This window comes from Heliangelus exortis, chromosome 16 (assembly GCF_036169615.1).
Source record: "Heliangelus exortis chromosome 16, bHelExo1.hap1, whole genome shotgun sequence".
Taxonomy (NCBI): domain Eukaryota; kingdom Metazoa; phylum Chordata; class Aves; order Apodiformes; family Trochilidae; genus Heliangelus; species Heliangelus exortis.
The window spans coordinates 10,481,898-10,491,156 of NC_092437.1; the positions used below are offsets into that span (position 1 = coordinate 10,481,898).

The following is a 9,259-nucleotide window of genomic DNA, read 5'->3' on the forward strand; positions in this document are numbered from 1 at the left end:
CTCTACTGAAGAACTAAATTTTAACTGAACTGTAGATGAGCAACATCAAGGAATAGGATTTGACAGTCAGAGAATCACATGGAAGCTCCTCTTTGTTTCAAAAGAAATATAACTTACTTTCTGCATGAAGAAAGCATCCAGTCTAAATTGTGTTTGAATCATTGTATGCATTGGAGAATAACTGCTGCTTAACACTCTTCAACAGACCTGGGACAGTTTCAGTAGTTAGTCTGCTTTATTCAAATGAACTTACAGTGCAAATGCCTTAGTGCCAATATTAATAATTTCATGTATATTAGTTTTTTAAGCATATTAGACAAGAAGCTCTGTTTTTCCATCATAAGCATAATTTTGCTTAAGCTAGTCATACACTTACCACTCAATATTTGGCAAAAGTACTAAAAAAGAAGTTACCATAGAATTTGCCTCTTAGAAAGGGGCAAGTTTGTTCTTAAAAAGAGTTTAACAATTTGCAAACCTCAAAGCTCTGTTCTTTGGTAAAAAAAAAAAGGGCTTATTTTGCCACAAAGCAGGAAGGCAAGTATAAATTTCAAAAAACATTTGTGGTGGAATGTAGAAATCAAGCAGCATGGCTTACACTTCCAGGAACTGAAGTGTTAGCATAGTAGTGCATTATGCTGAATATAATTGTTCTTCAAAATATATTACTTCATATTTAGCTAAATGTTATTTCTATTCAATAGAAAAGTTGTGGTTATTGAACAGAACTGGTATTTTCTTCTATGCTTTAACAGCACAGCTGTAGTGAGTTTTAAAAATGAAGTAATAAGATAACCCTAACTGAAAGTTAAAATAGAAAGAGAACTGATAATAATTTTCATCCTGCATCAAGCATTATGAAACACAAAACTCTCTATCCACCTGCATGTTAATATTCACATGAGAAACAGCAACATGGACAGCATAACTAAAGTAATACATGAACGTTTTGGCTTTCAGCAAAAAAGTTCCCCACTTTTGTAAGCTCAGAGGGGTGCAGCAATTTAACTGAAGCCCCTATTAGTAAGGACAAGAGGAGCCACTAGGGTCCAAAGATAAAGAAGGAGACAAACCCAGCTGGAAGTTATCTTCACCCACACTGCTGGCCACTTATTTGTCATCGTTTTAAAATCCGCATCAGGGCTAAAAAGCAAAGAAGTGAATTAATAGATAAAAAAGGCACTTTCCACTTACTACTACTTCCACTCCTTACTACCTCTCATATGAATCCTAAGTTAGGATAATCATCTGGGACTCTCCAATGCAAGAGCCTTTGTGGGAGGACTATGAGACAAGTAAACCAGCAATTTCCTGGCTGCCTATGTGGATGTGCCACTGTTCAGGGAAATCTTTCACTGAGCTATGCTGCTTGATGGCTGCTGCTCTGTAAGTCTATTTCCTAATTTATACAACATGGCAGTCCTGGGAAAAGTATTTACAAGCTGCAGCAGTGAAAGATTTACATCCAAGTGCTCCCAACAGATCTAGGAAATCATATCTTCATTGTAGTGGCATGTATGGCTGTCCCTGCTCATCTTTCCCAGGGAACAGAGCCAGTAGCATCAGGCTGGCCTCTGAAACCACCCAGGAGACCACCTGAAGCCAATTTTGTATGTATGCTTCCTGCTGCTTCCATATGTGAAAGATATTTACCACACTTTCTGCTGTGAAGCTGTTAATCATGTATTTTTGTCCAGGCTTTCAACATCTTACTCAGCAATACAAAACTGAGCAGGCACAACTCCAAAGCCCCTACAAGGTACAGGGACAGCACCTTAATCAGCCAGACAGCTGCCCACCTAAAAACCATGGACTGGCACATAGCCTTGTGTCTCTTACCTGTACCAGTTTGTCAGTGTCATCATGATGTAAAGAGAGGCCAGAAAGAGCATGAAGTGAAAGAAGGTGTAGTTGTACTGAACGCCATCCTTCTCGTTGTCCACAACGCGGCGCACTTCTCCTTCCTCTGCGGCCCCGCTGCCGGTGCCCAGCGACTCCTCCAGCATGACACTGTCACTCCCAGACAGCATCAGCTTGTTCACCTGGCTGTTGTTTGAGGAGCGAATGCTGCAAGGTAACCCCAGAGACCTGGTTAAAAACTCCCTGCTCGGTTAGCTGTGTTTGCTAATAAAGCAAGCCCCAGACCACAGTGAATGCCTGGCTTGAAAATAAGAGTGCTTTGGGTTTTTTTTAATGATCTGTAAACACAAAGAAGCTCCCAAGCCGTTTTCATCCAAGCTTTTCTTGAGCTAAAGTGTTTCTAGTCAAATATCTCATCACACGTTTTGTTTTCTCATCAGAGTTGGGCTAATAAAGTCTATCCTAATCCACAAAATGAAATGCAGCTTTGGTAGCCACATTTGGGCTCAGGACCACAGCTGGATATATAAATGCAGGTACATTTTTCACTAGACTCAGATTCAAACAAAAAAAAGGCAGCCTAATCCCAGTTGCTTATCATTTGATAGCAGTGCAGGTCCTACCTGGAATACAAGAGGCAAAGGATAAAGATAACCAATCCAACACCACTCTGGGCATCCCACCACTGTAGGGACTCGGGTGGAGCTGGAGTAGCTGGCAGCACAGTGGTATTTTCTGGAGCAGCTGTGGGTGTAGCTATCTGGGTAATGATGTTCAGCAAACTTGGGTTACAGCTTCGTTCTGGAAGGGATTTCAAGGCAGGTTAAAGAGAGGTGAGCTTTGACAGCATTTAGCTAAGAAAAGATGGCACATAAACTTGCAATTTTTGTTATTCCCTTTAATTGCTGATCTCTGACTCCCCAGAGGCTGCAATGGCACGGAATTTTTTTCCTTTCCATGAGCCTAGGCAAGGGTGTAATAAATAAAATCAGTATGCTCTGACACTGTTTTCTTTTCCCTCAACAGGAACCCCAGTTTAGTTCTGGAAAGAGCCATGTTGATGGTTGCAGTACTGTTGGCTTTACTGCCTTGCTGGATTTCATCCGGGCAGCTCAGCAATCCCCACAGAGTGATCTGTAACAGCCCCAGCAACAGTTTCTGCTTTCTCACCAAAATGTTTCCTCAAGGCAGGCTGCTGCTTACCAGGCTCGTTGGACATGGCTGACCAGGTGAGATACATGGTGTAGAGTGTGATGACAGAGGACTGGAGGAGGCCAGAGCGAGGCTGGTGCTCCTGTTCAGTACAGAAAAGCAAGGTTAAAAGGTCAAGTTTTACATATAGTTAGATAGTCTTACCCAACTGCCACAGATTCAGTCATTATTAGCATGAAAAACTTTATTTTTTAGATATGCATTGGGTTTTGTTCTATAAATATAAGACTGGAAGGAATCCAGTTTTTCTGTGCCAAAGACTCAGTTACAAGTTCCTACTGAATTAACCCCAACTTGTTTTAACAGTTTTGTGGATATTAATCTAGTCTGTGACATATTTGAACAGTACCAGTTCAGAACTGAGTAACATGCAAGCATCCTCTTGTATTAAACACACCCATAATTTCAGAGCCACATTATTAAACCAATAAATTCCCAGCTTATTTTCCTTCCCCCTAATGGGTTTCTCTGTTCCACCAGAACAACACTAAAACCATGCCAGCTCCACAAGGAAAAAGCTCCAAAACAATGTTAGACAAAAAAAGCCTGACTTCAGGAAAAACGTCACTTTGTAGTGCACTGGCTTCAGATAAGATTTCTTTTTTTAGATGTTCCTAGCTAGCACAGCTATAAAAGCCAAGTTTCACAGTTCTTGTGCCTTACTGAATTGGTACTACATCTTTTTAACTTCTCTGCTTTCTATGTCAGAAGAAAACAGTAGAGAAAAATAATACCTGAACTTTTGGAAGGACAGAAACGAAGGAGACAGCAATGCACAGGATCATATTAATGGTTATGAAGAACTTGTTCTCTGTGCAGCCATCAGGGGTTGTGTAGAAAACATAGAAGAGCACAATAAAAACCAGTGACAAGGTGTAGAAAAAGCATGTACAAGACAGCAGAGCTGGAAGGAAAAAAAAAAAAAATCACATGTAGTTCAACAGTACATCTAAGGTGACTTAATGACCAGCTAGCACTGTAAAGAGGCAGTTCCTCTTCCTCACTTGGAAATCTGGCTCAGAAAACTAGCAGAATGCATTTTTATTATGTACAGCTACATTTCTGCTTCAGCTCACTAAGTAGTGTAGCTCAGAGGGAAGCCAAAGCTGCCACCAGGGGAATAAGCCCTGCCTTACAGCAGCAGTTTAATTGGTTTAACTATCGAGCCACAGTGTTAAAATAAGTGCTTTTTTGTACACTTCCAGGCTATTTACAAGCCCTGAATTGCCCCTTCTATGCCAAAGGCCACCCATTTTCAGTTCCATTCTGCTGTGCTCCTTATAAGAAGCTATAAAGTGCTGTTGCAGCATTCATAGCTCTGAGCATAGAACCACAACAATCAGCACTTTGTAATTCCAAGCTGCTGTAACTCAGCTCAGGGGCACTTGTGTGTGGAGTCACACCTTGAGTTGTCCCTCATGGACATCACAGGAACTCCACAGGGGAGGTGGCAAAGCAAAGCTGGAGCTGAAGGGATCAGGCTCTGCACCCACACCACAAGCGAGCCAAGTGCTGGTTATTGTGACTGGTCTGCTAATCACACAAAAATAAGCTGCATTTTATTTAAAGGCAACACTAGAGCTATTAATTCCAAATGTTTACATTAGTGACTGGATCCTGGAGCACAGTTGTAGAATATGTTTGCTAACTACTGAGTGATACTCTGCAGAGTACTGGCCAGCAGAAAACAAACCATTTACAGGCTATGAATCCTACCTGCATACCAACACTTAGAATTTCCCTCCTCCATTCTCTCAACCCAGCTCTCATTCCAGGAGTGAGCAAAGTCCACAAGAAGCACCAACTGGATAAGAATGAAGATGAAGGCTCCACAAACACCAATAACAAACCAAGCTAGAAAAGGGAGCAAGAAAAACAAGGTTAGCTTTCATCATTTGTGTATTACCTCAGTTTAAAAACAAAACAGAACAGCTAAAGACAAGGAGCTTCTAATTATACTGCAGACAAATAAAGGAAAAATCTGAAACTATATTTAGAAATGCAGATGCTGTTTATCACTTTGGCCTTTGTTTTGCAGAAGCATGTGAGGAGTCCCAACTATTCCAGGGTGTAGCCTGTGCTAGTAAAGCCAAGCATGGGAATGTTCAGCCTGATTCTGTTCCCAGAGTGAAAGTGAGACCCAACATGCCACATCTTTGCCTGCACAAGCACCATCGTGCCACATTTCTGAGAATCAGCAACCCCTCTGAGATCCTGCCATGTGGCCAGACAGCAAAAGTTTCTTGTACAGATTATTCAGAGACTCCAGGGAAGTGTTTAGTAACTGTGAGTGTTCTGAGCTGCCTCTAATCTAAGCAGTGTCAGCAGACTCAGCCCAACAGCAATCACACCATGGGCTGTCACTGGATGGGTGATACCCAACACCTGTGCACTGGAAAAGAGATTATTTATTGCTGTAACTTCAAAGTACTGCATGAACCAAGATACTCCAGTGAAGTAGGACAGAATCTGTGAATTTTGAAAAGCACTTTTCGTTATAAGAATTATAGTCTGGAAGGTTTGAGTTTATTAAAGAGAATGCCATGATGACATTAACTGTACCTGTTGTGAAAGGCCCTTCAGGAATGTAAAATGCTCCAACCATGATAGCCACAATGGCAGCTATTTTGAAGAACCAGAACCTTTAAAAGATACAAGGTAAAAATATTGGCTTACTCTGCACACAAGAGCTGTATTTTGCATGACCTGCAAGCAGCTTCCTGTACATTGGTAACAGAAACTTAAAGGAAAAAATGTGGTGTTGAGTGGGACTGCAGATCAAAATGTTCACCAGATCATGGGGAGAGGGTAAAGCAATGGTCAGTACATTGGAGACATGGACTGACAGAAAGCTCAAAGCTCAACAAAGGCAAATAAAGAGCATTGCAAGGGGGACAGAAAGACTCTGGAGGCCAACTGGCTGGACAGATCTGCTGGAAGAGGAGCTCTGCTTGAGCCAACAGAACAGGAGCCAGCAGCTCATCCTTGGGAGGAGGAAAGCCAACCCTGCACTGCTCAGCTTGGGAAAGGGAAAAGGGAGACCCAACTGCTGCCTGCAGCTGCCTAAACTCAGACTCTTCTTTCAGGGGCACAGCAGAAGGACAAGAGACAACACATGGGAGTTGCAAAAAGAGAAACTACAATTAAGACGTTGCAAAAAGTTGCACAGGTTGGCCAGAGATGTCAAACCATCCCCATCCTTGGGGACATTCAGAACTCAACTAGACAAGATTCCAGACAACCTGCTCCACACTGGTTCTGCTCTGAGCTGGGGGTTGGAGCACAGGATCTCCAAAGGTCCCACTCAAATTAAACAAATCTATTATCTATAATTATATAATTCAGTCACCTAGCCCAGGACTAACCCAGTTCAATCAGTGAATCAGAAAACCAGTTTCTGCTGGATTACAGATTCAGCCCAGCCCAGTGAGTGACCCAAGGAGCTGGTGCAAGGAAGGGGATGTAACCCAAGAGACACACAGCATCCCTGTGGAAACACTGAGGGATGCCCACAGCACCTGCCCCTGGGGTCACCCACTCTCAGAGCATTAGCAGCCATGTCTGGCTTCCCATAATAAGCACACTGAGCACATCAGGGAAACACAATGATTTTTAGGAGACTAAAGCATTGCTCTCTTTAGTAGAGAAGAAACTCAAGGCTGTCAATGGCACTATGTTCAGGAAAGAAACGTCAGAGAAAGAGAGGAAAGAAGCTGGAAGAGCAGGCAGCTGGCTCACACACATACCCATTGTGCAGTGCAGCTCTTGGATCATTGCTTGTTTTCACTTCCAGCATGAGCAGGGAGAAGAGAAAGAAGAAAACTGCCATGGCAAAGCTGATCCGATACACAGCTCTGAACCCAAGAGAGACCTCATGGCTGCCAACAGCATCTGTGTGGGGAGGCTGAGTGGGGAGCCCCTCATCAGAAAACCCAGGTATCTGCACAGAGAGAGACACATTTAGTTGTGAATTCACATCTGTGTTTGCATCTTAAGCATTCCTAACAGCTACAGCTCTCAGTCCCAGAGGACTCAGATCACAAACGGGCCTCACACTCAGCACAGACCTCATTATTGTCATCACTATGAGCATCCAGAGGATTAAGAAACAAAGCAGCAGATCTCTGATACAGACTGACCATGGGCAGGTTCAGAGATCAGGTGTCTACTTAAAAATGTACATTTCCTGGATTTCCTATGCCAGCTCTCAGTGCATGCAGGCTCTTAACTCGGGGACAAAGCACGTTTGGTGTTTGTCTCTCCTGTCACTCGCTTCAAGTAAACGGAACCGACAGTCACTGACACAAGTGACAGCCCTGCAGACAGCTGGAAGGAGGTTTTTTCCCCTTTGTACCTTTCTCAGCTGTTCCTCCATGCCCGGTGCCAGCATGATGCAGGCAACAGCAGTGCTGAGGAAGAGGAGGAAGGCGTAGATCAGCCGAGTCACCGTCGAGTTCTTGCTGTTGGGACAACATCTGCACAGCAAACAGGAGGCACCGCTGCACAGACAGGGAATCTGCAGGACAGGCAGACACAGTGAGGGCGTTCCCCGGGCCCTGGCACTGAGCGATAAAAACCCCAAAACCGCCGCTCCGCTCCCCGCCGGGCCCCACGGATAAACCGCCCGACACCCACGGACACCCCACGGGAGGCTCGGCCGCGGCCCCTCAGCCACCGGCCCGGCCCCGCCGGTCAACGGCCTGGGAGCGCTCTGCCCATGGGTCTGCAACAGCCTCCGGTCCCGGAGGAGGCGGAACCGACCCTGGGCCCCAAGGCCGCGCGAGACAGAGAGCGGGGTCCCGCCGGAGGGTCCCTGAGGGGATGTGTGTGTGTGTGGGGGAGAGGGGGGGGGTCACACTCACCCAGCTGGCCAGCGAGCAGACCCCCAGCGCTGCCCCCATGGCGCCGCCGAGCACACCCTGGGGCGGCTTCCGGCTTCCGCCCCCGCAGCCGGACACCGCCCAGCACCGCCGGCGCTCATTGGCTGCTCCCGACAAGCTCGCGCGCTTGGAGGGGGGCTGCCGGCCAATGGGAAGGCAGCATGGGGCGGGGCGGGTGCGGGTGTTTGTGTACGCTCCTTCCGCCCTCCCCGCGGCGAGGCGCGCAGAGGGTGGAGGGCGCTGATTGGCTGGAAGGCGGTGAGTAGGCGGTTCTCCCGGCAGCGCAGCCAATGAACGACCGTGATTGGCAGGCCCGCCAGCCACTCACCGCCTCCCTCTCACGGAGGCCGCGGGGGGGCGCTCGGCGGTGCCGGGGCGTTCGCGGTTGCCATGGCAGCGGCAGCGGGGCTGGTACCGGCGCAGCGGGGCTGGTACCGGCACAGCGGGGCTGGTACCGGCACAGCGGGGCTGGTATCGCCACAGCGGGGCTGGTATCGCCACAGCGGGGCTGGTATCGCCACAGCGGGGCTGGTACCGGCACAGCGGGGCTGGTATCGCCACAGCGGGCTGTGGGCCCAGCACACCTCCGTTAACTGCCCCTGAGCGCCGGCCGCCTGCGAGGCTCCGTGCCACTCCCTGTGTTCCGTCTGCCCTCCCCGGGGCCCAGCGGGGTCAGGGCCTCACCGTGCGTGGGGGGACACAAGCGTCACGGCGGGCAGAGGTGGCACCGAGGCTGCGTGGGTTCCACCTGAGTCACCGCTGACCTCACCGGAGGGACCGGGACGCCTGAGGAGGAAACGCGCGGGTGGCTCCCAGTAGGTCCCTGTGGGGGTGACAGGGTGGGGACAGAGCTGTCACCCACCCTGCCAGCGGCCCGAGGCTTTGCTCAGCCTGTCTGTGCTGTGAGACCTGGGGGAAGCCCGCAGCTCATCCCCACTCCTGTTCCACGAACACAAGCGCTGATGCCACGGAGCTCACCTCCTGCTCCTGCCCTTTTTTCCTGCCTCATGCTGAGCCCTGAACAGCACCCATGGGTGCTCAGCTCCGGGTGGCAGTGGGACAGCCCATGAGCCTTTCGGAGGTGGGTTCCTTGAGGAGCCCCCGCTCCAGCCCTTCATAGAATCCTAGAATTGGCTGGGTTGGAAGGGACCTCAGAGCTTATCAAGTCCAACCCTTGATCCACTCCCACTGCAGTTCCCAGCCCATGGCACTGAGTGCCACATCCAGGCTCTTTTGAAATATCTCCAGGGATGGAGAATCCACCCCTTCCCTGGGCAGCCCATTCCAATGGCTGATCACCCTCTCCA

At 47.9% G+C, this 9,259-nt stretch overlaps 1 protein-coding gene across 1 annotated transcript; it reads right to left on the reverse strand.

Moving 5' to 3' along the window:
• Positions 1 to 216: 216 nt before the first annotated feature.
• Positions 217 to 8,069, reverse strand: SERINC3 (serine incorporator 3). The gene is made up of 10 exons (XM_071760254.1): positions 7,935 to 8,069; positions 7,427 to 7,588; positions 6,819 to 7,012; positions 5,635 to 5,714; positions 4,789 to 4,926; positions 3,807 to 3,976; positions 3,064 to 3,154; positions 2,484 to 2,661; positions 1,840 to 2,067; positions 217 to 1,143 (listed from the first exon to the last, which is right to left on the reverse strand). Exons 1-10 carry the CDS (start codon positions 7,971 to 7,973, stop codon positions 1,005 to 1,007), a joined length of 1,419 nt encoding a protein of 472 aa, XP_071616355.1. The 5' UTR covers positions 7,974 to 8,069; the 3' UTR covers positions 217 to 1,004.
• Between the last annotated feature and the right edge of the window lie 1,190 nt (positions 8,070 to 9,259).

Bases quoted from the DNA above. Each gene is read 5' to 3' on its own strand.
- SERINC3 (XM_071760254.1), bottom strand. From the start codon at position 7,973: ATGGGGGCAGCGCTGGGGGTCTGCTCGCTGGCCAGCTGG. The intron at 5,715-6,818 runs GTATGTGTGTGA...TATCTTTTAAAG, and splicing joins AGAGCTGCACTGCACAATGG to GTTCTGGTTCTTCAAAATAG. The intron at 3,977-4,788 runs GTAGGATTCATA...TTTTCCTTCCAG, and splicing joins TTCTAAGTGTTGGTATGCAG to CTCTGCTGTCTTGTACATGC.